General features: G+C 53.9%; 11 protein-coding genes across 11 annotated transcripts; 5 read left to right on the top strand and 6 right to left on the bottom strand.

The window, feature by feature from the left end:
* Positions 1 to 111: 111 nt before the first annotated feature.
* On the bottom strand, positions 112 to 855 carry AB675_8288 (uncharacterized protein; the record flags this gene model as incomplete). Its single annotated transcript, XM_018148722.1, has 1 exon — positions 112 to 855. The coding sequence occupies one exon, from the start codon at positions 853 to 855 to the stop codon at positions 112 to 114; it is 744 nt and encodes a 247-aa protein (XP_018004335.1).
* Positions 856 to 1,354: 499 nt separating this feature from the next.
* On the bottom strand, positions 1,355 to 2,639 carry AB675_8287 (N-acyl-phosphatidylethanolamine-hydrolyzing phospholipase D; the record flags this gene model as incomplete). The annotated part of the gene is made up of 3 exons (XM_018148721.1): positions 1,355 to 1,461; positions 1,578 to 2,287; positions 2,329 to 2,639. The coding sequence occupies 3 exons, from the start codon at positions 2,637 to 2,639 to the stop codon at positions 1,355 to 1,357; spliced, it is 1,128 nt and encodes a 375-aa protein (XP_018004318.1).
* A 365-nt stretch (positions 2,640 to 3,004) lies between these two features.
* Positions 3,005 to 4,507, top strand: AB675_8286 (Mitochondrial chaperone BCS1; the record flags this gene model as incomplete). The annotated part of the gene is made up of 1 exon (XM_018148720.1): positions 3,005 to 4,507. One exon carries the CDS (start codon positions 3,005 to 3,007, stop codon positions 4,505 to 4,507), a length of 1,503 nt encoding a protein of 500 aa, XP_018004247.1.
* A 304-nt stretch (positions 4,508 to 4,811) lies between these two features.
* AB675_8285 (Glutathione S-transferase 3) lies at positions 4,812 to 5,342 on the bottom strand (the record flags this gene model as incomplete). The annotated part of the gene is made up of 1 exon (XM_018148719.1): positions 4,812 to 5,342. One exon carries the CDS (start codon positions 5,340 to 5,342, stop codon positions 4,812 to 4,814), a length of 531 nt encoding a protein of 176 aa, XP_018004555.1.
* Positions 5,343 to 5,953: 611 nt separating this feature from the next.
* AB675_8284 (uncharacterized protein) lies at positions 5,954 to 7,919 on the top strand (the record flags this gene model as incomplete). The annotated part of the gene is made up of 3 exons (XM_018148718.1): positions 5,954 to 6,311; positions 6,593 to 6,984; positions 7,065 to 7,919. The coding sequence occupies 3 exons, from the start codon at positions 5,954 to 5,956 to the stop codon at positions 7,917 to 7,919; spliced, it is 1,605 nt and encodes a 534-aa protein (XP_018004641.1).
* A 1,164-nt stretch (positions 7,920 to 9,083) lies between these two features.
* On the bottom strand, positions 9,084 to 10,882 carry AB675_8283 (SWI/SNF and RSC complexes subunit ssr3; the record flags this gene model as incomplete). The annotated part of the gene is made up of 2 exons (XM_018148717.1): positions 9,084 to 9,599; positions 9,653 to 10,882. 2 exons carry the CDS (start codon positions 10,880 to 10,882, stop codon positions 9,084 to 9,086), a joined length of 1,746 nt encoding a protein of 581 aa, XP_018004314.1.
* Positions 10,883 to 11,976: 1,094 nt separating this feature from the next.
* AB675_8282 (putative oxido) lies at positions 11,977 to 13,411 on the top strand (the record flags this gene model as incomplete). The annotated part of the gene is made up of 2 exons (XM_018148716.1): positions 11,977 to 13,269; positions 13,322 to 13,411. 2 exons carry the CDS (start codon positions 11,977 to 11,979, stop codon positions 13,409 to 13,411), a joined length of 1,383 nt encoding a protein of 460 aa, XP_018004553.1.
* Positions 13,412 to 13,491: 80 nt separating this feature from the next.
* On the bottom strand, positions 13,492 to 14,946 carry AB675_8281 (uncharacterized protein; the record flags this gene model as incomplete). The annotated part of the gene is made up of 1 exon (XM_018148715.1): positions 13,492 to 14,946. One exon carries the CDS (start codon positions 14,944 to 14,946, stop codon positions 13,492 to 13,494), a length of 1,455 nt encoding a protein of 484 aa, XP_018004265.1.
* Positions 14,947 to 15,371: 425 nt separating this feature from the next.
* On the bottom strand, positions 15,372 to 16,493 carry AB675_8280 (uncharacterized protein; the record flags this gene model as incomplete). The annotated part of the gene is made up of 1 exon (XM_018148714.1): positions 15,372 to 16,493. One exon carries the CDS (start codon positions 16,491 to 16,493, stop codon positions 15,372 to 15,374), a length of 1,122 nt encoding a protein of 373 aa, XP_018004708.1.
* A 702-nt stretch (positions 16,494 to 17,195) lies between these two features.
* AB675_8279 (TBC domain-containing protein) lies at positions 17,196 to 19,592 on the top strand (the record flags this gene model as incomplete). The annotated part of the gene is made up of 1 exon (XM_018148712.1): positions 17,196 to 19,592. One exon carries the CDS (start codon positions 17,196 to 17,198, stop codon positions 19,590 to 19,592), a length of 2,397 nt encoding a protein of 798 aa, XP_018004394.1.
* Positions 19,593 to 23,539: 3,947 nt separating this feature from the next.
* AB675_8278 (uncharacterized protein) lies at positions 23,540 to 25,372 on the top strand (the record flags this gene model as incomplete). Its single annotated transcript, XM_018148711.1, has 1 exon — positions 23,540 to 25,372. The coding sequence occupies one exon, from the start codon at positions 23,540 to 23,542 to the stop codon at positions 25,370 to 25,372; it is 1,833 nt and encodes a 610-aa protein (XP_018004305.1).
* Between the last annotated feature and the right edge of the window lie 1,642 nt (positions 25,373 to 27,014).

Here is a 27,014-nt window from a genome sequence, read left to right as displayed (position 1 = left end):
CGGCATACAGAAACTTATGCAGCGTGTGGGGCATGGGACATGTATCTAGCAAAGGTTCAAGATGTACAACAAGCAGTTCAAACCCTTTCAGAACTTGCACTCTGCTGGTCCTTAATATTCTGCCTTCTCCCCAGTCTTTGCTTCGTCTTCCTCTTCCGTCACGCCCTTGCGCTTGTGGCTCCCACTCTCCCTTTTCCACCGGCCCCACCGTCCCTCGGCCCACCCGTATGCCAGAATGCCCGGGGAGCAAAGCACGACTAACAGCACCACCCCAAGAGGAATCGGAGCATGACATCTCCTTCTACCTCTCTTACGCGCCGCCAGCGAATGCTTGACGGCTACCGGATCGAAAAGGTCTGCATCTGATGATGCGGATGTGGTGGTGAGAATCGATGGGTAAGAGTGCCATTCGTTCGTTGTTGGGTCGCGTGTGCGGAAGGTGTGTTTTGGTGGTGTGTGCGAGTGTTTCGGCGAGCCATGTGCAGTAAAGAGCGTTTTGAGGCGGGTTTTGAAGGGTGCTTCGTCGGGCGATGGAGAGAAAACGTTGTTGCCGGGCTCATGATGATGGACGTCAATAAGCGACGATGTTGATACGTGTCCGCCATAATACCAATCCGTCGCCTGATGCCTCGCAGATAATGTCTGCGGCGACCATGGGTGGCCGCAGTCCTTTTCTCCAGGCCCATCGACCCATTTCAGCGTCTGCGATGATTGTAAAGGCGGCCGACTGAGTTTTGAGTACATGTGAGGGTACAAGTCGATGAAGGGCAAAGACCGTTTGCACCCATCGGGCTCAATTTCATCTGTTATTGACCATTTCTCGTCGTCACAACTGTATGATGGGTTGCAGTGCATCGTTTGGCACTTAGAGCAAAGAAGTCCAAGGAGGAAGCTGTCTTGAGAAGATCAATTGACCAGCTTTGCGATGCGACAGCGAGCTGAATGCTCAGAGCTGGAACGACAATCATCTCATCGAGTCGTCGAGAGACTTTCGTGATGTGTGTTGGGCATCAAAAACGACCAGGTGTGCAATGCACATTTGTGAGCCCAATTTACCTAAAACCTTATCCAGGTACTGGTAGGGCTTTGTCCGTCGACCGCCTGAAGCTTCGCCTGCCTGTTTGCCTGATTCGCGCCTTGTTGGATCAGTTTCGTGCCCAATTCACCCTCTGATTGCTGCAGAATCACGAATTGGCCCATCTGCCACATTCTCATGAATCCTAGGTCATAGATTATCGTACATGGTTTGTTCTAACTCGTGCCCGTTGGAGTGGAGAGGCCGTAATACGTTTGCTGGTTCCTACTATTGCGCCTTGATGCGTGGGTATCGTACATTTCACAGACTGTGACGCACCTAAAACTCCCTGCTTTCGCCAATATTACAGACATCGAAAACGCCCTCCTCCGGTATATTGTGATGTTTGAGTGCCTCCTTGAGCTTTTGCGGCGGCTCCAGGACGTCTTCTTCCGTGAGCACCCACGTACCCCAATGTATTCCCATCGCTCGTTTACACTGCGTATCTCTGAAGATCTCAACAGCATCGCGAGGGTTGGCATGCATCGAGGACATGATGAACCGAGGCATGTAGCTCCGATCGGTATTAGTCCAAGGTCGAATGGTCCTCGCATGGTGCCGATCTTCTTGAATTCTGGGTTGTGTGGCAAGTGCGCCCATTTTTCACTCCAATCGTCCTCGCCGTCAGATTCTTTTGGTACAGCTCGGTAGCCTGTGTCGCCGCCAAACCAGATTGACTTCCCGCCTGACGTGACTGACCAGGAGGACCACAGGGTCGCGCATCGGTCGGTCAATGACCTCGCTGTCATGTGCTGACACGGTAGACTTCCTATCCGAGCTGTGATTGCGCCCTCTGGTTTCGGCTCGTCCGCTGAGGTGACGCTTGGACTGCGATCCTTCCCGCTCTTTGGTGTGAGTGTCAGGTCAACTTCGTCCCACCAATCCAGCTCGGTCACATTGTGAATATTTGACTCCTTGAACCACTTCTTATTGCCTAGTGGCACGAAGAAATGCACATCTGGGTATTGCTTCGAGATCTTTGTGACCGTGGGGAGCGACAGGTGATCGTAGTGGTTGTGGCTGATGATCACGGCGTCTATGGTCGGGATATCTGTGACTTCGCAGGGCGGAGGTGTGTATCGTTTCGGCCCTAGCCATGAGAACGGCGAGCATCTGTCTTCGAACACGGGGTCGAACAGCACCTTCAGTCCGCCTGGGAACTCCACGTAGTAGCAGGCATGACCAAGCCATGTTGCTCGCAACTTCTGATTGCTCGTTCGCTCGCGGTGGAACTCTGGCTTCTGGACAGGCACGGTGGAGGTGTTGTGTCCGGGCTATTGCTGGCTCCGGAGAATCGTCTTGATATCATAGCCTTCATAATGCTTGGGCCTGACATAGCCTGCCAGCTAGGCCACGGATTCTCAAAGCCGCCATGCTTGAGATGCCAGACTTTGTTCTTAGTAAAGTCGTCGTCAGGCTTCGTGCCCGCCACTGCAGGGCTCGCTACTGATGCAGCGTACAGCAGCGCTGACGCAGAGCTTGTAGACATGGCTTTGTAGTGTGTCTGCTGCGGAGGCTTGAACGAGTTTCGTCTTGATAGAAGAAACCTAAGGAAAGAGCGCATGGTGAAGTAAGAAGAACAAAAGAGAGGCAGTCACGACGAGGTCACACGATCTTTCTTATGAGAGCAATGGGCGCACCCTCTCGTTCCCCAAGCGACCCATTCGAGAAGGAGCAAGCTTCGAAGGGAGAACATGTGTCCGGTCTAACCTACGATGCGAGTTCAAGCGTGCACCGAGAAAAGTGCAACGAGAACGAGTTTACGCGACGTCAACATTTTCTGGTTAAAGCCGGACCAATCTCTAGGCGTGGAAGACCCCACCACGGGCACAAATTCGTCCGCGTTCATGCACGCCGTGTACTCATCTGCCTGCACCCCGATACATCTCGGACTTCAAGCGTCTACGGCACCACCGAAACCAGGAGGGCATGCAGATAGGCGGCAGCGATGCCAGTACCGCCGCCGTCCAGCCTAATGCTGCTTCGAAGCAAGAGCTAGTCCAGCAGCTGGCCACCTCCAGCAACACCGATGGAGGCATTATCGCGCAGTTGACGAGCAACCCATTCTTTACGGCCGGGTTCGGGCTCGCAGGACTTGGTGCTGCCGCAACGTTTGCGCGGCGGGGCGTGAAGAGTGGTGCAGCGCTGTTGAAGAGGCGCCTGTTGGTCGACGTCGAGATCACCAACCGCGATGTCTCGTACCAGTGGTTCCTCTACTGGTTGAAACTCCACGAACAGGGCCGACTCGTTCAGCATGCTGTGTCGGCTGGGCGCAAGCCCTCCTCCATGTCTGCGCTCTTGCAACGACTGACGCCGTCTATGCGACAGCTGTCCATCGATACTGAGCTCGAAAAGCTGCCCAACGGCGCCATCAAAGCAAATTTTGTCCTTGTAGCAGGTCCCGGAAGACACTTCCTGCGATACCACAATGCATTCATAGCGGTCAACAGGCAGAGAGAGACCAAGCAATACACAGCTGACGGCAAGCCATGGGAGACCATCACTCTCACAACATTGTACTCCCAACGCCATGTCTTCGAATCTATCTTCACCGAAGCCCATGCTCTGGCAGTAGAGAATGTCGAGGGCAAGACACCCATCTTCATTCCTCGCTCCACTGAGTGGAAGGAATTTGGCAACGCCCGCCCCAAGCGACCCCTCGAATCCGTCCTCTTAGACGAAGGCGTGAAAGAGCGCATCGTCTCCGATGTGCAGGATTTCATCGCGTCCAAGAAATGGTACGCTGACAGAGGCGTCCCATACCGGCGCGGCTACCTGCTCTACGGCCCACCCGGGACCGGCAAATCGTCCTTCATCCAAGCTCTGGCCGGGCACCTTGACTATAACATCGCCCTGCTGAATCTCAGCGAGAAGGGCATGACCGACGACCGCCTGAACTACCTTCTCACTATAATTCCCGAGCGGACCATCGTCCTGCTCGAGGACGTTGATGTCGCGTGGGTCAATCGGCGGGACATGGGCGGGGACGGCTACAATGGACCGAGTGTCACCATGTCGGGCCTGTTGAATGCTCTCGACGGTGTGGCCAGCGCCGAGGAGCGCATTATCTTCCTGACGACGAACCACGTGGAGAAACTTGATGCGGCTCTGGTCCGACCTGGCAGAGTCGACATGACCGTCTACCTTGGCAACGCCAGTGTATATCAGATCCAACAGCTATGGAAGCGCTTCTACGATGATGTCGATCCGGACGGCGTACACCGACAAAAATTCCTTGAAACACTACAGGCACAGGGAATGCTTAGGGTGGACGAAAGTGGTGCAAGTGCATCAGACGTCTCGCCGGCCGCGATCCAGGGGCTATTCCTGTACAACAAAGACAATCCGCTCGGCGCCATTGAGATGGCTGGGCAATTGCTGCCACCTTTGCAGGGCAGTCCTTCTAGCATTTCCGCCGCTGACAAGAGCTGAGCATGTATATTAAGCTATGATACCCCAAAATTGAATGCAGCCTCTCACACCCATTCATCGACTGCTCCTGACACTCCGTCCGTCCCAGGCTCCTCAAATCTTGTTCACCGTTCCCCCAACCTCCGCAAAGCCCCTCGGCACCCCCTCCAACAACGCCTCCCGCCAGTCCATTCCCTTATCCGCCTACCTCCATCGCCCTCTGATTACCCCTCCCTCTCACCCACCCTCCCCAACCACCCCAAAATCCCCTCATAACTCCCCCCCTTACCCTTCAGCTCAAACCCCCAAAACCTCCGCATCGTCGTCACAGAAACACCATCATAATATCCGCCGCACTGAACCCCCCCTCAGGCCCCGCAAGCCACTCCACCCCATCCTCCCTGAGATGCGCATCCAAGAACGCAAGCGCAGTATGCAGCCTCTCCACCACCCCGACCTTGGCTGGGTGCGAGTCGGGTAAGCCGGTACGGACGAGAGTGACGCAGCGCATGATGCATGGCTGTAGGTTTGCATTCGCCCAGTGGAACCAGAATAAGTAGTTGGTGTAGCCTGGTTGGTTGGGGCGGAGTTTGAGGGTGGAGGAGGGGGCGTGGGTGTCGAGGACGTATTCGATGATGGCGCCGGATTCAGCGAGAATAAGGGGACCGTCTTCAAGGACAGGAGCGGCCTTCATCGGGTGGAGGGCTACCAGGGCTGGGGGCGAGAAGTATGGGGCGCGGCGATGAATGATGAGCTCGTAGGGGATGGGTTGGTTGGTGAGGGCGAGTTCGTGGAGGAGCCATGGGATGCGTTCGGATTGGGAGTATTGGAGGTGGTGGACTTTGAGGGGCGGCATGGTGGTGGTCTGGGAAGCCAGATCGTTCTCAAGAGTACTGTGGATCAATTGTGCTGGCTGTGTTTGGTGTATGGATCGAGTGGCGCTTTGTATCGAGGATTGTGTACAGGCGTATTTGTGTTGTCTGGAAGACCCTCAAGACTTCCGAGTGATCGTGCTACAGTTGAATCCGAACGATGATGTGCAATGTCCCTGCTGTCATCCCACTGGCATTTATATTCCACGCCGCAACTTTTTCGAGCCTGCTTTTCGATCTTGATGGACGCCTTAACAGAGCAATAATCTCGCAGCACGCTCTTCCACGAAGCCCGATATCTCCTTCTAGCATCAACCATACGACTGGTGTGGGAAACATTGCTGGGAGAAACTCAGAAGGCCGGAGGGGAAGCAAGGCGATCATTGCCAAATCTGGCAGTCTTTGCTAGCGCGACCATGTCGGCGTTACAAGGTCCGAACATACGAATGTTGTTATCCTGAACCGATCTACGAAAGCTGGCGTCTGAAGTGTCCATCTGCTTCGCTATCACACCGGGTAGCTCAGCTGCAAGTTGCTAGCCGCTCGATAATTCTTAGCTTCACCAAAAATCCCTAGATCCATCACCGACGCGACCATGGCGCGACGAGGTACCAGCAAGTCGGCGCGCAGGAACGCGTCTCGAGCACAACAGAAGAATCCTCTTGTGCTAGACCGCGAATCGCTGGATTCTGCTACAGATCTGGGGGAATACTCGCAAGCACTTGAACGCGCGGTCTACCGTATGTTTGAGTATGCCGATTGCGAAGGCGTCGAGGTCCCGGACGAGATCATAAAGGGCGTAGTGGACATGTGGACGAAACTGGCCGGGAACGCGCTTGAAGCGTACAAGGAGAACCCGGAGGACGCCGTTGATCAGGCAATGCGCAATGAATTCATCCGAAAAGCCGAGCAAACTCTCGAGCGAGCTCAGAATCTGCAGTTAAAAGGGAGTGGTCAGCATTAGGAGTACCTGCAAGGTCGGCGACGTCCTTCGAATCTGGTGTCAACGACCTTCTCAAGACACCAGCAATAAGTTGTTTGAGGATTGTTTACCAGGATTAAGGTTCTTTCAGCTGGAGGGCTCCTCGGTACCACAACAAACCTGAGTACCTTGGCAGGCAGGATTGAGCCACGGTTTCCTCATCGCAGAATGTTATAAGACAGTGGCAGGGGCTTGTGTTGTCGGTCTTGAACCACAGCTTCCGTACCATCATCCTGACCGATCACCGCAAAGAAGGAAGCGACGACCCGCCTGCCTACCAACTTGCCGATCTGATGGAAGACCTTGTGGTTGTTCCGCCTCCTACAAAGCCCGCCCCGGTCTTCATCTCAGACGACCAGGCCATGGGCTCGTATGAGTTCTTGTCGCGCATGTTATCGGGTAGCGGCTCCATTTCACGGCATTGGTATCTTGAAGCTGCCAACCTCGGCAGTCAACCAGAGAAGCCCCGAAAGATTGGTCAGGGCCAGTGTGGCACGATCCTTCTCCTCGGCTGCTCAGAGTGTGTGATCAAAGTACCAAATAGCGTGGCTAAGGAAAATGAGTTGTACAATGATGCTCAAGTGCATGCCGTTGTCAGCAAAGCGTTCAGAAGCGCGCCAGTTGAGCTTCGCTCTGACCTTTATGTAAGTTGGATCGAGCTATCTCTTGCCTCTCCCTACGATTGCTTGTTGTTCAGTTGAGGCTCTCTAACACCTCTATCTAGGTGCCAGAGTACATCGGCTGGATGACGCCCGCTATGAAGGAGCGGTGGACGGCTCTTGCGACCGACTTACCCAAGGAGTATAATATCAGCACGTGCACGTACGGTCTCGTCTCCCAACACATTCCTCCACTCCCAGCTCCAGTCAGATCCGCACTCGCCGACAGATACTGTCCGAGGAGATTTCAGCAAGCCGCGCGGGACAATCCAGAGAACAAGGATTGTCTCGTACGATTGTACCTGGGCAAGCGAGAACCAGAGAGTCATCAAGGCAGCTTCCGTCTCCGGAACTTTCCCCTGCTTATCAACGACATCGAGGAGCTGAACATTGATCCTCGCAACTTTGCTCGCGTTATGGCCGATGCACTTGCTGTCATGCATTGGTCCGCAAACATAGACGGTAACGATGTCGAGTTCGTGCTGGGCTCACCACCGGTGAACGGTATACACTACGCAAATGGAGTCGGGGAGCGGGAACTACAACTGATCACTAAAGACTCTCCTCTACACCGAAACGCCGACGTCGACAGCAACGCGCAAACACTCACTATGTGGCTGCTCGACTTCAACCAGTGCTCATTCTTCGACCCTACGAATTTCGGCCCGAACGAGCTGAAACTGCTTACGGACGCATTCTGGTTCAACGATCCGTATTTTCCACGACCGATTTCAGACATTTCTGCCGACCAAGCGCTGTGGAGGGAGTTTGCAGACCGGTATCTGTACGCGTCGAGCCGTCTTACCGAGTCTAAGGCGCCAGCGCAGTTCATACAGACAATTGAAGAGGAGGGAGCAAAGCGTCGGGCAAAAGTCGCGAAGCATGGCAAGGACTCGCTTTTTGGAGCCTTGGCTGGCTAGACGCTGTGAACCGTCTTCGATTCCCATCATTTGTCGTTGGCTTGGACATCACAGCCAGATCAAAGCTGTCTGCGACACTCGTCTTGTGTCGCTTGCTTCAGCGTCACAGCTAGCTCCGCGGCGCTTCGACTCTCGCCATCCGTCGCTTGCCTAAGCGTCACAGCTAGATACAAGGTGTCTTCGACTCTCGTCATGCTTTGCTCACGTGTGCGGGCGAGGACTTCCAAAAGATCGAAGCAGAGGTCGCCCTGGCGGCGTACATGGACTACTTACGACACGGCTGCGTGCTCAACGATGCGACAAGAGCCCCCGGCTAGCGTTACTGCAGTCGAAGCTTGCTGCAGAATTTTACATACAGCCAGGTAGGAGATGCCAAAGGGTCGAGTTCTTCGATGTTCGAGCTGGGCACGGCTTCGAGTGATTGGACTGACGGACAGAACTCGAGGCATTGTTAAGGATAGAAAGACACCAGCTCAAAGCAGATGTCGAGCCGGCCTATCACTCACAAGGTCTAAGAAGGGCGTCTAGTAGACGATATTGGAACAGCAGTCAGACAAAAGCAAAGCGACGCACAGATTTCTGAAAACACCAAAAATCGTGATCTAGGGTGAACGATAAATCCGGGAGGGACAGATAGAACTTGGAGTACTTCCTAATCGGGAAGGGCACCTACCCAAAGCAAATTACCAACCAACATGCAGCTGCAGCCATCTTAGTGACTTCTAGTCACCTGTGATCTATACAATGGGCACGCAGAAGCAAAGATACACTTCAAGATGAACAATAATCTGTAACTTTGTGATTGTTCCCTGGGTCTCGCGAACAATCCGGGAGGGACTGATAGAACTTGGGGCACTTCCTACTCAGGAAGGGCACCCGCTGGAAGTAGATTCCTCAACTGCGCCCCCCACCCCCTGGTGCCCTCTTCTTGCCGTCCTTCCTCGCCCATCGCAACCCACACGCGTTACACAAGGTCTTCGGCCCGCTCGGCCCCCACCTCCACTCCGGACTATACAGCGTCCCGCATTCCGGGCACACGGACTGGTCCCCAGCACGTCTCTCCTCAGACCCAATCTCGTTCCCCGCTGGCTCCTCATCCACAAGCTCGGGCTCTGGTGGCGGACGAGCCGACTTCATAATCACCTCTATAGCCTCCTTGAGGTCCTACCTCGCCAACTCCCCCCTCGCCAGCCGATACCGCACCGCCTCCTCCACAATCTCACTCCCCCAGACGCCCTCCTTGCCACCTCTCGCAAACTCCAAGCCCGCAACGTCGCCACGCTCGATCTCGCCTAGGATGACGCTGAGATCGCGCTGCTGGCTCGAATACCACTTCCTTAAGAACCCAATCGGATCCCGATTGAAGTTCCGGTAGAAGGTATGCTTTGCCTTGTGGTGTTGAATACCCTGGATGATGACAGCCAGCTGATCGTCAAACGACGCTATTTGGCGGAGGTTCTGTGCTGTTTGGGTTGAGGAGGTGATGGCTAGGATCTTGGCTCGGAGAGGATCATCGGTGACGATTTTGATGTCGTAGACTGTGGGGACTGGGGTTTCCGTGGAGTGGAATTCTTGGTCAACGCGAATGGTGTAGTTCAGGCGGACTGGTGGGAGGGGGTGGAGATGGGGCATGATGCGTTCGGCGACTTGCGGAAAGAGGATTGCTTCGGTGTTGAAGACCTGTGGATGGAGATTAGTCTGGGTTCCGGTGGGTGAGTGGGTATTTGGCTTACAGCTCGAAGTTTCTCGTCGCACCGGACATGGCGACGTTCTTCATCTTCCTGCAGACCCATGGCTTTCACATACTCCCAGACTCCCATAACGACCTCGGCGCGGTCTGCCTCTTCGATATCCAGGACATCGGACAGAGCCTTGGACAGCCGGAAGCGCTCTACTGGCTCGTCTCTGGTCATATTGATTGTGACATTCATGTTCTCGTCGCCTTTTCGATTGAATTCGAAGCTGTCAAATTCGCCAGTCTGCGGAGTCTTCTTCCATTCAATCTGCATCGAGGGATCGATGTTTGGATTGCCCATGTTCCGCGCTCTGTCGAAATCTACTGAAACAGCCTTGAAGTAATGCGAGAACTTCTTTGGCTGCGGCTTTGGTCGTGATTGTTTGGTAGTGGGTTGCTCCTCAGCATCTTCCTCCGCATCTGATTCTGAATCATTAAGGTCTTGATCATCGATGATTTTGCCTTGTATAGTGACTCGATATGTAGCATCTGCACCAGATTCGAAGTCGAATGAATCTGCATCTAACGCCGGTCTCTGCCATGGCTGGCTGTCTACCGTATTCGATATCCAAATCCGCATGGTCTTCTGTCGCTTGACGTTGCGATTGACGGTGTCCTGAATATCCAGCCTCTTACGCATGATAGCATAGTCGAGCTTCTTCTCCATCTCTCTTAGCTCCTTGTACTGTTGAACACCCTCGCCAATTACCACATCCTCGATCCCATCAGGCATATTTCGATCGGTCGGCTTCTTGGCTCTTCGCTGAGCAAGTTGGTGTTCGAGGAGACCATTGCGCTGGGCGTAGTTCTGCTGCTGGAGTTGTTGTTGGTGCTGTTGGGCAGCGACGCTCGGGTGTTGTGGGGGACCTGTTCCAAGCAAGAAGTAAGCATGAGGATCTATCTCGGGAAAACCCAGTGATTTGTTTAATTTGTTGATCTGCTCGAGTCGCATGGCTCCGCGCATCATGTGCTGGTACTGCGAAACTTGGTTCATTGCGTTATATTGTCGAGCAGTGATTTTGGGCCGTGTAAGATGTCGTGACGGGCTGCGACTCAGAGTGGAATGCACGTTGCGGCTACCATCAACAGGAAATGACTGCGACACAGCCTGCGCTTGCCGAGTCTGCATCAGGGCTTGTTGCAGCATTAAGTTCTCTTGCAGAGTGCGCATTGGTTGAATGATTGGTGGTCCAGGCGGAGGAGGTGCATCCTTCCATGGCGGAGTCATGTTTCCAGGAGCACTGGGGGCAATCAAGGGAAAAGAGGTGCTCGTATCGCACTCACCTGGGCGACGCGCCGGCGTCCGGGTCTGAGGTTGCGCATAGCGCTGTTGATAGTTGTGGAGTTGCGGATTCATCTTGGGACGTCTTCACCTGAAGATGAGACGGGACGGGGATCCGAGAATATTGCGAGTTGTTCGATCACCACATCGAAAGGGCCGTGAAGAGCGCGGGATGCTCAAGTGCCGAAGACGTCAATTACTTGTCCTTTTCTCAAGTGATGGAAGGAGACGCGATCGCGACTTTCGACTTCAACTCGCCGCAAAATAGACTACACCTGTCACAGTCTAGCACGAGGCTTCCAACACAAGGCTGCCATTATCACGTGATGAAGCGAGCAGATGGCTCTTCTGAATCTCTATGAAGGTCGCTCTGTCTATTGACCGGAACTTCCGATGAAATCACGTTGTTGGCGGCTTAGAGCCTCCTTTCTATTACGGTCGATTGTCCGAGCACGTGAACGATGTTCGTTGCAACGAGCAGCGCATGCTCAGTCGGTCCCCCACGGCATTTCCCCGCCGAAACCAAGAACCAAGAACTCCAAAAGTCTTCACCTTGGACCCCGCCAAAAGTGCTGCCCTCCACCGGGGTCTCTACCGTGCGAGACCGATCTCACACTCCAGGCTTGCTGCCACCCTACTGATGACCACCGGCCGAGGCAAAATATGGAATTTTTGGGCCCGGCATATGCGCCGATACGGAAGCAGTATTGACCTGGCCGTGATGGGTTGCTATTATCCGGACTTCATATACTGTCGAATGCCGTACCTGTGTACTCGACGTGCATTGTTCATTTCTTGAGTTTTCCGCCGTAACAACTTATACGAAGTGAAGTATCCTGCGACATCTCAGACATCTCCCCTTCACCACGGACAAGCAAACGACCAAGACCTGACTCGACAGCAGACTATCGCTACTGTGGCGTCATAACCCTGCAAGCAGAACCTGTAGGCCACTATCCGAAGGCGACTACAACTGAGTAGCACACCACAAGCATATTGTTAGTTTCGCCAGTCTTTTCACACATCCAAAGCCGACCAACATGGGTTCAATATCGCCAGAGAAGCAGCCCAAAGTGGCCTTCATCGGTCTCGGTGCGATGGGCTTTGCCATGTCAACACACCTCGTCCGCGTCGGCTTCAATGTGACCGGCTTTGATGTCTACGGGCCGACAAATGAGCGGTGGTCAACAGCTTGTGCCGACATTCCCAATGCACGCTACAGCGTTGCCTCATCACCGGCAGATGCTGTGAAGAACGCCGACATCGTGCTCCTGATGGTTGCGAACCACTATCACGTACACTCCGCCCTGTTCGACAAGGAGAAGGGCGGCGCAGTGGACTCGCTGCCCAAGGGCGTGATAGTCGTGGTGATGGCGACCATACCACCCACACAGCCGTCTGAGGTGCGGCGGCGGCTGACGGAGGAGTTCAAGCGAGAGGACGTGAGACTTTGTGATTGTCCGGTATCTGGTGGTACGGCACGGAGTGTGAACGGGACGTTGACAATCATGGCGAGCTCGGACGAGTCCAAGAACTTGGAGGACGAGACGTTTAAGAGCGTGATCGGTAACCTTGCAAATGAGGGCAAGACCTTATACGTCATCCCCGGATCATTGGGTGGCGGCGAGTCGGCGAAGGCTTTGAATCAAGTTATGTGCGGAATTCACATTGTGGCTGCGAGCGAGATCATGGGCCTGGCAGCTCTCTTGAAGGCCGACACCCAGAAGTTCTTCGAGCATTTGACTTCGTCGGACCCGTCGTGGTCGAGCAAGAAGAACGTGGGCTGGACCTGGATGTTTGAGAACCGCGCCCCGAGAATGCTGTCTGCTACGCCGCCCATGTCATCTGCAACATCCATCATCGACAAAGATGTTGGCATCATCCGAGACGAAGAGAAGAGACTGAACGTCGATCTGCCACTTCTGAATCTCGCGAGCGAGCAGATTACAAGAGTGATGGAAAAGCATGCCTCGGCTGACGACAGCATCATCGCCCAGTTTTATCTCGGGATGGATTCGCCTCGACAAAATGCTGTTGTCGAACAGAATGGCAAGGCCACAGAGTCGCAGCAACAGCTCAACAAGTCGATAGCCTATGCAGCAGCTATCATATGTCTCAACTCGGCGTACGAGACCATACAATTTGCCAAGGCACTGGACTTGATGGGTCCTGAGCAGCGGAAACAATGGTTCAGCATTATTGCAGGGGCTGCTGGTGGAAGCACAATGTTCTCGGAGATCGTTCCCAAGGCTTTCGCGGACACCGAGGGCGAGGATGCCGCCTTCAAGAAGTTCGCTACTGAGAGACTGGGCTCGGAGGCCGGCCAAAGCACCGTAAGTCGCCCTGTCATGCCGCCTTGTTTGAGACTTGCTGACCATAATCCAGGAGAACATTATCAAGGAGGCCAAGCAGCAAGGCTACGAGCCAAAGCTGTTGGAGAAGGCCTTCGCTTTCTTCCAGCAGATAACTGCATAGAGGCCATTCCTCGGAGTCGAGCAAAGCAGGATACCCAGATCATAGGTAGTAATATGACATGCTGTCGCGCCAGCGCGTCCTCATCTCACGGCGATATCTGCAAATTTTGACTTATTGGCAGCCTGCTCCTGACCAGCCGCGAGCGCCTCCAATCGTGCAGACTGTACGCGGTGTTTACGAATTATTCGGGCCCATTCTGGTTCCGCTTTCTCATCTTCTGCTATGTCTGGAGATGGCCCTGGCGGTAGAGTCGCGATCATCATGCTAAAATCAGCACCTAGTCTGCCCAGACTGTTTGCAGCATATAACACCTGCATCAACAGACTCTCTCGTGAGGCCGGATCCGTAATATTCGGGAGGTACGTGCGCAGTGTCTCCATCAGAAGGCCGACCAAGTGTGATGGAAAGGTAGCTAGAGCGGAAGGCAGCCGCAACGGGTCGTCGTCTGCGACATCTTGATTCTCATGAGGTGGGAAGATGTTGCGGAACATAGAAATGGTAGAGAACGCTTGTTCGCGGAAGATCTCGATGTATCGCTTGATGTATCTCTCCGTTTGCTGGCCCTGTACAGCATAACTGTGCTGTGATGACCGACGTACTGGTTCCGCTGGACGACCATTCTGTCCAGTCTGATTGCGTTTTGCTGTCTCCTGGTCGGCAAGCTCTCTCAACGGCGCCAAAGCTTCCGCCATGGTCAAGAACGTGCACAAGCGGGCACATAGAAAGATAGCGCCGAAGTCGTCTTCCTGCTGAAGAACAGCGGCATTTGGATTGAGCGAGCTTGGGACAGTGGTAGCTTGAGAAGAATGCACGTCCTGTTTTGAGATCTCTGGGAGAACACGTCGAAGCCATCCTATCGTTCTTATTGCTGCAGCTAGACGAATGTTCTGGTTCCGTAACGAGGTGATCAGATTTGTTGTCATGTCGCGCATCGCCACCTTCGCGTCTACCAGTACCTTCTTCACCATTTCTGAATCCGGGTATAAGATCTGCAGACGCTTGATGTGGGAGAACAAGTCCAGAGCCTGGGAATAATTGACTCCAGTAGAGGAAGTGTTATTCGCGCTGGCGATCGCAGCGCTGAGCAGCATTGGCAGTTCCAGGATCTCTTGGACCTTCTCGGCCTGTCGAGCAAGGAGCATCGACTTCTTGCGGGCGTCTAGGGCAGCATTGGTGTCTGACAGCTTGCTGTACGACGTGGCGAACTTGACAGCACTCTCGTCAAGTTCTGGCACCGCATTGCGAATGTCTGTCGTAGTAGACGAGAGGTCTTGAAGGGATGTGCCAAGCGTTCTCAAATGTTCGAACGAGGATGTCGTGGTACGATATGACCGCGAGCTAAGCGACTGTATGGACACATTGTTGCTGTGTGATGCTTGCTGTAACGACTCCGTCTCCGAGGTTGATAGATCGGACAGGCGAAGAGATAGTATTCGTGACAGATATCGGTCCTGATCTCGTGTGGGCTCCTGCCTCTGTTGATCACCACTGGCGGGCAGGTAGCCCTTCAGCAGATCAAACAACGACTCTGCCATGACCTGCGGTAGTCTACTGTGTGATTGTGGCCCATTAAAGACCTCTCGCACTAAAACGTCGCTCGTTCCATTGTGGCAAGACGGAGTCGAATTACAAGTCGTACGTGAAGGTCCCACTCCTTCTGGAATCTCGAGTCTTGGCAACTCGTCTTCTTGTGGCAGATTACGATACCATTGTTATCCATGGATATCGACGCAAACCTATGACGAAGTCATGATACTTGAGTATCTCAGCCTTTGAAAGGGGTGCTACCCTTTATGAGAAATACGCTGAGAGCTAGACATGCATCCTTCGTGATTCAAGTCCAGCTTGCCGGGCAAATGTGGCACCGAACTTTCTGGCATACCTCACGAGCATCAGTGCTGTGAAAGCCGCTGCCACCAGAACCAATCTGACTTCGCTACGAAGCGGTCCATGGTCTACATCAGCGACGCTTATTGGCTCTTCGATCTGCTCTACCGGCGAGCACTCTCTGCTTCTTCGCAAAGCTGTCGCCAATCTGCATACCATCTCCTCGAGGTAGATCGTCGGTTGCTCGTCGCTTTTCTCTCCTCTTCAGCACGCTATCCTTATCTCGGCCTTTGCCCTCGACACTTCGCCCAATCCGATCGCCCATCCCACCCAACCCGGTCCAGTCTTCGCCGCCAAACATATCTCGTGCTCCGAGCTTGCCTTCCCGACGTTTCTTCTCACGCTTCTCCTTCTTCGTCTCACCCGCCAAACGTGTGAAATTTGTTTCCTCGTACTCCGTACGCTCGCGTTGCCGGGCAATGTCGCGCGCAGACGTGATAGCATGACCGCGCGCATCGATAGTCTGGTTGGCACCTATGGAGGCTTGTGCTGTGGGCGCACTTGATAGCTCCTCATCTATGTATTCACTCATCAACTGAGACTTTCGCTGGCGTGTGGAGGAACTTCGAGCATCTGGATCAGCTGATGGCATAGCAGTTGGATTCAGTCGAGGTGGCCGATAAATTCCCGCCTTCGCGGCGGCGTTCGGTGCCGTAGGCTTCGTTCTAGATGCGGCTATAGCCCCTGCGAGACGAGGTGCATGAATCGTGGTATCTCCGTCGGCAGTAGACTCGATCCTTGCACCAGCATCTCCATCGGACATCTCAGATCCTGAGTCGTCAGATGCATCTGCGTCTCGAATGTGCCCTGTCGACGACCGAACGGCATTTATGCTCTTCTTGTGATTGGCAGCTTGCAGATACTGGTCAATGGTGTACTTGAGCCGCTGCTCGATCGGCCGTACGCCTCGTTCAAGATATATCCTCAACTCCACCAGTCTTTCCACGGTCGCGTGGTAATAGCTGTCATCTGTGACATCTGAGCCCGACTGGGTCTCCTTGATCTTGAAAAGGATCAGGAACGCTAGGTTCTGTAGGTAGGACAATACGAGATCGTTCTTAATGTCCAGCAGAGAGATGCCATCTGTCGGGGGTATGAACCGCTCTGCACTGTCTGTGAGGGCTGCAGTTGCAGCATCTAGCGAGCTTGTGAGAGTCTCGAGAAGGTTGGATAGCGACGGGTCAGTGACTGTCATTTCGTTGGTGAGGAAGCATAGTCCCTGGTGCAATGGAAATATTTTGGAAAATCGCAAAGTCGAGGACCGTATCGATAACAGATTTTCGAGTCATGTATCGATGCTGTACCTGCTGACTGACTCAAGGAACATGTCCTCGGAGGTCTTCAGCGCACGCGGGAAATTGACAACTTACATTTATTGAAGTTTCGCTCCACAGTCCACAGGACATCTGCTCGGTTGCTTATGCTCATCTGCCTGAGGACGAGGGCACCGACTATGCGAAGTGCGATCGATGAGCGGGACAAGTTCAAAGACTGATGACTAGTGGTAGCTCACCTCCTTGCGTTATAGGGGAACTCGAACAACCGCCTCTGAGACAAGCCAAGCCGACGGCATTGCCATCTTGATCGAGGGAAATCTCTGCACATCATCATCTCGCTACCAAGCCGGTGGAGTTTGCATGTCTCGATTTCATCTCCGGATCTGGAGAGTGAGCCCCCTGTAAAAACGACGCCGGATATACTCCTCCGCCAATATTGCATTGAAGCACGCGCAACGTCGCGTGCTCCCGACTGCTCTTGACATCTTAATGTATTGCACGAGCGACTGCGGAAAGACTTGTACTCGTGTCGCGTAGGAGCACAATGACACCAATCGAAGTCGGACGGTTAAGCATCTCCATTGTCGACAACCTCGTGTTCGATGGGCCCCACCGGCACAATGGGATCTGAATCTCAGCCCGCACCCTTCCGCAACAGCCTACATGGATTGCCCTATGCTGAAACAGTCCCCCACCGACAGCCCAAACATGGCACGCCCACCTCGACTCCGCCTCCCATCCCGCAATCAGCGATACAGAACATTGAGAACAATGACAAGGAAGGCTCCGCGCGCAGCCCTGTGTCGCCAGTATCTGCTGTGCGGTCAGAGTGGCCTGACTCTCAGCCCAAGACAGACTCAATAAGACCTGAAAGCGAGCGCCCGGACTCGCAGTCAGTCGCGTCTCCCACCAGCATACCGCAAATACGCATTGGAGAGGAGACGTCGAAACCCAAGAAGTCTTGGTTCACTTCCTCTTCCAACACATCACCTAAGCCCACCGAGGACGGCGCTCCCTCGTTCGAGAAACTAGCGGTGGACTTGTCACCTGGGAGCTTCGGTGACGAATTCGGTGATGACCACATCAAATTCTCGAAAAGAGGCAGTATGCTCGTGGACGGCAGGAAAGTGTCGAATTCCTCCACCAAGCCCAATAACCTGGCGCCCATCGGAGACAGACTAGAACAGACCCAGACCGATGGCGCAAGTTCTAGCTTACCTCAGACTCAGGGAGGGTTGCGCCACAGGCCCTCTGTCAAGGTGCTGTCAACCGACGAGGAGGCACTGTCGGAAAAGGTGCGGTCATACTACGCATTCGGATCGGAGGCCCATCACGACAATGATGCTGCATCATCCATTGCCAACAGGATGGGATTGAGATGGCAAGATGCACTCGCTGGTACGAATACTGAAGCGTCAAGCATGGCTTCTTTGTCACGCGGCACCTCTACAACTGATATACACAGCGATCCGGGCTCGCAGCAGAACGGGTCAAGGATCTCAAGCATGCAGAGAGACTTTCTGCGCGAGGTGACGGAGCTCGCAGGAGGCATAGAAGATTGGAACGAGGTCGACAGTGCCGACGTGGACCGCTATGGCTTCATTGTGCCTAAGCCAGACACAGGACCAAATGGGATCACACGCTCACCGACGACAAAGCAATTGACTCGAGTGAGCACAAGTCTACAGCTGGCGTCCGAGACGCCACGCCGTAAACATACTATTCGACGCTCGCCAAGCAGTGCTCGTTCGGTCCGGTCGACATCGGCTGCTGTGCCATCGTCGACATCGCAGTCATCCTTCAAGCGTCCAATGTCTGCGCACTCATCAAATACGGCACTATCGCGTCGCGGGACGTTCCGTAGCAGAGACCGAAAATTGATGGATGATGCATCAGATATGCTGACTTTACCACGATCGGCTTCGAATTTATCGACGACCGATCCATATGTTTCTGCCGCAGATGACCCTCGGGCCCGATTGAAGGAAGTTGAAAGAGAAGAAAAGTGGCGCAAAATGGCACAGCCAGTCGCAAAAGCAGACCAAAAGCTCGGAGGTGGTATGGCATTCACTTTTGACACATCCTCGACGAAGTTGATTGAGCGGACCTGGAAAGGCATACCCGATAAATGGCGAGCTACGGCGTGGCATGCTTTCTTAAATGCTTCGGCAAAGAAGCGACACGGGTCATTGAGTGATCCCGAGCTGACGACATTGTTCACTGAATACCAGCTTTCATCAAGCCCCGACGACGTACAGATCGACATCGACGTGCCAAGAACAATATCTAGCCACATCATGTTCCGACGCCGCTACAGAGGAGGTCAAAGGCTACTGTTTCGCGTCTTGCATGCAATGTCACTGCACTTCCCAGAAACCGGCTATGTACAAGGAATGGCCGCGTTGGCCGCCACTCTATTGTCGTACTATAGCGAAGAGACTGCCTTCATCATGTTGGTCCGCTTATGGGAGCTGCGTGGGCTTGAGAAACTGTACAAGAACGGATTTGGTGGTCTCATGGCTGCCTTAGACGACTTCGAGTCGAAATGGTTAGGCAAAGGAGAGATTGGGAAAAAGCTTGAGGAGATTGGAATACCTCCCACCAGTTATGGTACAAGATGGTATTTGACGTTGTTCAACTACAGCATACCTTTCCCAGCTCAGTTGAGAGTCTGGGACGTGTTTATGCTCTTGGGAGACGATACAAGCCTGCGACCAAGGACAGCAAAGTCGAATGCAATAGCAACGTCTGCACCTAACGGGAAGCAAGCGGAAGGTACAGCTGTTGCCGACTCGACCACTGTCGACGCTGACCAAAGATTTGGCACTACCTTGGATACACTGCATGCGACATCAGCAGCTTTGATTGATGGCATGCGTGAGATTTTGCTAGAGTCAGACTTCGAGAACGGCATGAAAGTATTGACGAGCTGGGTTCCCATCAAAGACGAAGACCTCTTCATGAGAGTTGCGCGAGCCGAATGGAAACTGCAGCGTAAGAAGCAGGCAGACAAGTAATTCGACGTTATAGCACAGTAGCTACATCTACTGTCGAGAAGTAAAGATATCCAGAGGAGTGTGGTTCCGCGTAATAACTACAGTAATATAATTGCATGACTTCGACACATTCAAGTTCACTCCTAGGCCGAGACCTGTGGTCTAACAACCACGGGTAGTCGCATTCATGAGGTCCTGCCTCTGAATCGATATCGCTCCTTCCTGACTATAAAGGCCGGATCAGCAGGCGCAAATCTGCTACATACTGATTTTGATCGATGCAATCTTAACGTCTCGTGGGAGTACTGCCGCATACACATTCCAGCGCATTGCACCACGGCAACAGGTACGGGCGGCACGCAGATTGCAACATGGCCGTACATGCCATGGACACGCCCTTGCGTAGATGGCTGGCTGTCAGAAAGGGAGGCGTTGTCGTTGCCTACACATCGTTTGACAGATGCATGTCCTCATTTGAGCCACCGGGCAAAGCCTGGCTCATTAAGGGACCAGACTGTTAAGACACCCATTTCCTCGGCCATTTCCCAACCGACGTCGACTCAGCCTGCTCGACCAAGCTGAACAGGTTTGCTCGGTTCGAGTGTCTACGATGTCAAGCGATAGCCGAACCGGACTCATCGTGCTGATCATTGCAGTACATAGTGACGATCAGCACGTGTTTGGTCCACGAGGAAGAAAACGTGGCTGTCAATCACTTTTAGCCGACACATGGATGATAGGCAGCACATGGCTACGAGGATTGTCACGTTTTTCTTGAGCTGTCAAGAATGCGTGTGAGAGCCATCAAGGAAAAATTACATCATAAATGACCCGATCCAGAACCCTCGCGCTCGACTGCCGTGTCGATCTTACCCCAGGTCGCTTCGACCGGCAAGGGACATGCCTGTAACTTTGCCTCCGGCATGACCGCGGAACCATGGCCTTCGTGTTTTCGGACAGCATGGCTGACCGATATGGTAGTCGCTACTTACGACTTGCTGGTTATGCAATCTTGCCTGGATTCGCGAACAAGATGTGTGGGCGTTCACGGCAACGAAATGGTGGTCCGCGGTGTAGCTATACTCGGCACACGCCACTGTCAACTTCGCAAGCCTCAACTTGTGACTGGCTTTACCGTTAGGAGCTCCAAACTGTTCCCAAACTCTACAAGCGAAAACATCGCGATAGCATCTGGGATTCGGATAGTCTAGGCGGGCTCCGGGCTTTTTAACAGTTGGGAGGCAAGGCTTTTCACACGGCTGGACGGCCATTCTGCGTCGACATTTGAGCTTTTGTGGCGTTCATTCAAGCCACACAACGAGTCTATGAGATGAGAAGTGGCTCGATTGACGAGCTCGGTCCCACCGGAGTCGTTTCAAAAGACGATGTCGATGGGCCCGAGCTTTACGGCATGCATGTTATGCGCTCGTAGTGCGGGACGACAAAAGCGCTTCACCATGATCAGCTGTCAACAGCAGCACAATACGGACTCAATAAGTTCCAATCGCAATGACTTGCTTCGCGGTTCGAGCCTCGCATTGTTCGGAGATTTTAGCCTGTGGACATGCCTAAGCGCAGCAGACCCTGCATACACAATATGCTGAAAGCAGCCAACGGCACGGCTTGCGTGCAACTACGGATTCCGCATCTGGGCTGCAAGTCAGTCAGATCTTCGTTATTGTCTTGACGCGATAGGCAGCCCTTTCCCAACTTTCAGCCATGCAGAAGGTCGGCGCAGCTCCAGGTTGAGCTTTGGGAGCTATCAGAATCAGGAGATTTAAGCTATCGGTTCGCACATGGCCGCTGATCTCTCCAACTGCTTGAGCGGGCGATCACTCCTCGGGTGGAGGATGTCTCTCGTTTGATCGAGGAATGCTGCGTTCCAGGCAATAGTCCTTTCGAGACGAGCGTGTGTTTCAGATCTTTGCGCGCACTGCCTCGATCAAGTGCACTATGCAAAGCCCGGTGGCATGCACTGTGCTGATTCCTTAGGTCATTTGTATCAGTGCGGTTCTTACAACAGACTGGTGCAGTCGGTCTGGACTTCCGCTCAAGAGCTCAATTGTCCGAAGACCCCCGGGCAGAAAGCTTACAGAGCAGTAGCTATAACCGATCACTACTACGGAGTAAGTACGCTCTCGACCATAATTTTTCAGTGTTCGTGAATATGCTCCTTGCCTAGACTTGAAGGGGAAAGCTTTTGGCACGAGGTTGGACATGCGGCTAAACCTGCAGCTAGCAGGATTCCCTTGTTGGGGTACGAAGCAGCTTGAGCCGATTCATCCAGCACGTGAGGCTAGTGCAGCCTGCGTATCAGCATGACGCACCGATGAGCACAGTGGCTGTGCTCTGGCAGGAAAATGATCGCCCACAACGTGGCTCGATCCCTGTACCACGCGGTCACAAAGGTGGGCGGAGGGCACTTGCAGTCACGAAGACTTTTGTTCTCTCCAGCGTCTTCGATACCTGAACAGCTGTATTGCTTCTTCGGATTGGGCCTTTGATGCCTATATCGGTGCGCGCGACAGGGTGCTTACAGGCATTCTAGTCCCCGCAGATCTACGGAAGAATGCGCGCTGCTGGGGCCTCTCACGAGTATTCCACGGCACCGTACGATGTGTGTGCTGCAGACACTGGATTAAGGAGAAACGAGCTCCAGAGAGCGTTGTGCTTGTGCTGCAATCAAGTCGTACATTTGCTCTAAGAGTCGAGAGGGGGTAGATTGTTGCCACAAAGGGCTATGGCCTAAGCCATCTGTCCATCGGGACAAAGCCAGGGCTGTACAACCATTGGCCACTTCTTATATGAGGGTTTTGCACTTACACGCTCGTCGGGCCACCCAGCCTCACAGAGTACGAAATCTGAAAGGGAACCAAGTCTTCCAGAAGCATCAGGCTTTCGGGGGCTGATGTCTTCTTCTGGCGTCCATGTTGGAACTTGGAAGCGCCCAAGCACGCTTCCTTGTAGCGGTGACAAAAGGGCCACGGGACACTGCCGTTCTGGTCATCCGGCACCCGTTCTACTATAACCAAACTCATCTTTGACACCCAATCACATGCCGATGCTTCCCGTTTAATGACGAACGGAACCAAGGCTTGTGGCTTGTCCCTGGTTCCCTGTGTCTTTTAAACGTTGGTTACTAGCCCTGCGGACGTGGCGTACACCAAACCATGCGATCTTATTCTATTCAGGAAAGGAATCGACCCTCGCTAGCGGACATGGTATTTTCCAACAGTATTGCCGACAGTGATCCTGTTGCTTCGAGACTTACCAAATATTCTACTCCAACGCTCTTCTCTACATATCTCTCACGCCGCGACGTCTTACGTTGTGCTATACGCCTGTCGGCTCCCGATCTTTGCACAACCTTCCGTCTGGACGAGATCCCTTACACGACTAGGTAGTTGTCCATCCTGTCCTTCCCACTCGATCCCGATCTACGAGCTTTTTGGGTCTGTGCTGGGTCGATTGTGCCTTGACTACCTCATTCATCAACCGTCCGCCCTCTTCAGGCTCAGCTCCGTTCTAGAGCTTGTCGCTGCAAAGTGGCCGGGGCCATCTTTCGATCGATTCTGGAAAACTCTCGCCTGGACCCTGGTCAGACAATCTTGTTCATCCTGGTTGCTACTTTCGCCATATTATCCTCATCACCGGCAAATTCGATGTGCAAATCAGTCGCTCGTTTATAGCTGTTCTATTGTTCTTTCAATATTCCACAGCATCCACAGCATCGGCAACGACGAGCTTCGGATTCAGCGACGTCATCCTGATACATTTCGACGTCGCCGAGGAATTCGCACTACTGCATTGGGGCACGACCTCAAACAATTCCAGCATCAACTCTCTCCATGAACCTGATACATACCTGAGAGCTCAGTCCCGATCCCTCAATCAATCTCCCAATTTTGTCATCCTTACCAGCAACATACTCCACCGGCTCGCCTCTCTCCTCGCCAACAGCCGCATCCATGCTGTTGGCACTAAAGCCACCATCGTTGATGCAGCACGACATTAAAACATCCCCCCGTCTCGGTCATATCCATGATTACTCCACTTCCGCTCACTCATACAAACCAACTCACAATAATACGACCTTCAGCCGTTACTCCCCGCCGGATTCGCCACGCCACCTGCCTTCGTTTTTCACGAACGGCGCTACTCCTGCAGCCGCCACCAACGGCGACACTGCCATGAGCAGTGGTTCTGGCCACGGCCATTCATATACACACCAGCCGCCGCCACCACCGCCAGCCTCATCACATCCACGCGGACTCCCTCCACCATCTTCTGCAGGTTTCTCGTTGCCACCACCCACGCCGGTCTCTGCAGACCCGCACTACCGGTCTTCCTCAGCGGCGCCTTTGCAGCCGCCTGCACAGCCACAATCGCAACATCATGGACTTTCGTCTGGCAGCACTATGGGAACGCTCCCAGCTCCACCATCGTCATGGTCGACTAGTGCTGCAAGCAATGACGAAGCTATGCGCAATTGGTTGCACGCCAAGATAGAGGAGGATCGACGGAAGCAGGAGGAAGAGAAGACTCGGCAGGAAAATCTGAAACTGGACAGGCGTCGAATGGAACGAGACATGCTACACGAATCACTGGAACGAGGCATTCCGCCGGTGATGGTACCTCTGATCTTTGCTGGCATCGGAACCGGCTCGGAGACAACACTCAGTCAAGCCATGGAGTTTGCGCAAACCTGGATGCAGAACTTCTCAATTCAGCAACAAACACCATCCAGTGCGTCGGACGCTCAGCGACTGGCATATGAGCAGCAGCTCCGCCAGCAAGGCTCACTCCTCACTTCCGCATCTTCACCGGACATCCGGAGGGAACGCGATCAGCGAGAACTGCGCGATCGCATGATTCCACCAAACCCATATGGAGCACAACAACAAGCACCACACTCCTCTGACCGAGCATCCTTTCGAGCGTCCTTCTCCGGCGCACAAAGTGGCGCTCTCTCGAAGCTCAACACTGTGGACTTTGCACCACCCGCTCAACACCGGCAGCCATTGCACTCTACTCATTCCGCAAGCGACCTGAGACTGCGCAGCGAGCGCGACGATCTTCCCAGTGCGCCATCTGCATCCACTCTTCCGACAGGCACCACGTCATCCACCACTGGCCAGGGCTCAGCGAGCGGTGGTGGCGGAGGCGGTGCGGCGCTTTTCTTCCACCACTGGACACCCCCGACCGGTGGTGGCGCCAGCAGCACAACATCTGCACCACCTACGAGCGGCACTCAGCAACAGCCACCGACTCCGTCTACGAAATCAATGCAAGGCTCTCCATTTGGCTCCCAGGGCAGCACTTCTGGCGGCCCGACAAACACCTCGTCCACCCATGGCCATCTACGTAAACAAGCCGGCCCTTCGGCGGTGGCGGTCAGTGATGTTTACGAGAACAGCCCGAAGAAGCGCAAGACTGCGCACAACACCCCCGGGCCAAGTCAGCCTGGCTCCGGCTCCAGTGCTGGAGGTGGAAGTGGGCCGGTCAGTCAGGGCGCGTTGGCGGCTGTGAGGGCACAGGTCGCGCAAGAGGAGGAGGAAATGGCCAGACGTGGTGGAGGAGGCGATCCGACCGGGAGGAGGGGCAGTGAAGAAGGAAGTGATCGTGGCCGTGCTGGGCAACCGCAGGAAGACGTCGGACCCCTGAGGCCGAGTTCGAGGCAATTGAGGAGGGAAGAGGAAGAGCACCACCAACATCACGCGCAGCAGTATCAACATCACCAGCAACAAGGAGGAAGTTACCAAAGGTACGAATCTGAGCCTGGGCGACCACCTGATCGCTGAAGCTGGGATGTTGTGTCGAAAGGAAGAGGTAGGCAGGGCTGGTCTCTGGCAAAACGGAACAACAGACCACTCTGCTGGATGGAGGGCTGTGGTAATGGCTGACGGCGTCACGGTCTTGGTTGTGGAAAACGTGAGAGGATTGTGTACACCTTGCCCACGGGCTCGGTGAGATATGATATGATATACTGTAGGTACTTTTTGGTATGTAGTAAAGTTAATGTACAGTACCCGATACAGCATCGCTGCTGAGCAGTCTTCATATGGGTTTGGTTTCGTCTGGCTCTTGTTGCACACGTGTGGCAGTGTGTGTGACTATTTGCTTTTTGTGGTCCCTCTGTTGTCGCACACCATGGTCGTTGGTTCGCGCGCCCTACTGGTAGGTATACGTTCAGAGCGTCAGAACCGTGGTTTGGAGCGCGACGGGGCGGCATGCGAATTGACGTCGCCCGGCGCAGCCTACTGGCACAAAAAACTACACGATATCCATCGCTGTACGGCCTGCGAAGCAGAGCGCAGGCAGAGTACAGCGATTCTGCTCGCTCTTTTACTGCACTACAACTTCCGGAAGAGGCCCCAGGCCCAGAAGATCACCGGCCTTACACCTAGTCCCTGACTCGAGGCCCTGCTTCGCGACAATGACGTACAACCTGGTCTTCGAATCCGCATGTGAGTATTGACGTTAGGACATGTGCATCGTGCAGCCTCTGCACCTGGAGAATCTCCTTACCTTGTTTCGAGAACACCTCGAGGCACTTGTTGAGTTCCGCAAACTCCTCGCCACGAAGCAAGGGGCTGCCCACCTCGTGCAGCATCTGCTCGAGCAGGCGCCAGAGCAGAGCGGTGTGCACTCCGTTCTGCCGGACTGTCAACTTCCGAGCTTCGTGCAGGCGAAAGGGTGTGTCGGATATTGCTGTCGATTATTGAAAGTTTGCTATGTACGCGAAACTCTCTGGTTCAGGAGAAGAGGAGAAAGGCTGACCTGTTTCGCTTGCATTACTGACGATGCACACCTGCACTTCGCAAGAGGGGCTCATGAGCTTCAACGAGTCTATAGAGCGAATGAGGTGATCGGTACGGTGGGTGCCTTGGTCGCGTGCGTCTGCTGCCGCCGTGGCAAGAGCTCCAATACTTACACGCTAGTGATCGTTCTGGTCATGACAGCCGTTGACCCGGTCCCAGACAACCTTGGTTTACATGGAACGTGCGTTTGAGCTTGATATCACAGCCCATAGTGTCGGACCAAGTATCAGGATTGAACGCACCGGATGCGGCTGTCTGTGCTGAAGCGACTTCTGTGTTAGGTGTTTTCACCTGTCGAAAGAAGCCAAATGAAACGGACTCTCTTACTCGAAAGCGTTGGCATGAGATCATTGCTATGCAGAGAGCTCTCTTGTTGGCGTCGGATCCTCACCGGAGTCTCTCAGTGCCGGGGAATCCTTACGGTCCCTGACGCACCGTTGCAAGTTCGGACTCCTGGGCGAGGACGAAGCGAATCTTGACTGTCGGCTTACGAGACGACGGATTTCGAGATTCGAGAAGCAGTAACGAAGTGTCCGAATTTGAGGGCATTGTTGAAACAAACAGGACGTTTGTAGTAATGCCCACACCGTTGCATCGTTGTGTTTGGTGTCATGGAGGCGAA

This window comes from Cyphellophora attinorum (assembly GCF_001299255.1).
Source record: "Cyphellophora attinorum strain CBS 131958 chromosome Unknown Contig3, whole genome shotgun sequence".
Lineage (NCBI taxonomy): Eukaryota > Fungi > Ascomycota > Eurotiomycetes > Chaetothyriales > Cyphellophoraceae > Cyphellophora > Cyphellophora attinorum.
The sequence above is the reverse complement of the archived record's forward strand: the minus strand, read 5'-3'. Positions and strand labels throughout refer to the sequence as shown.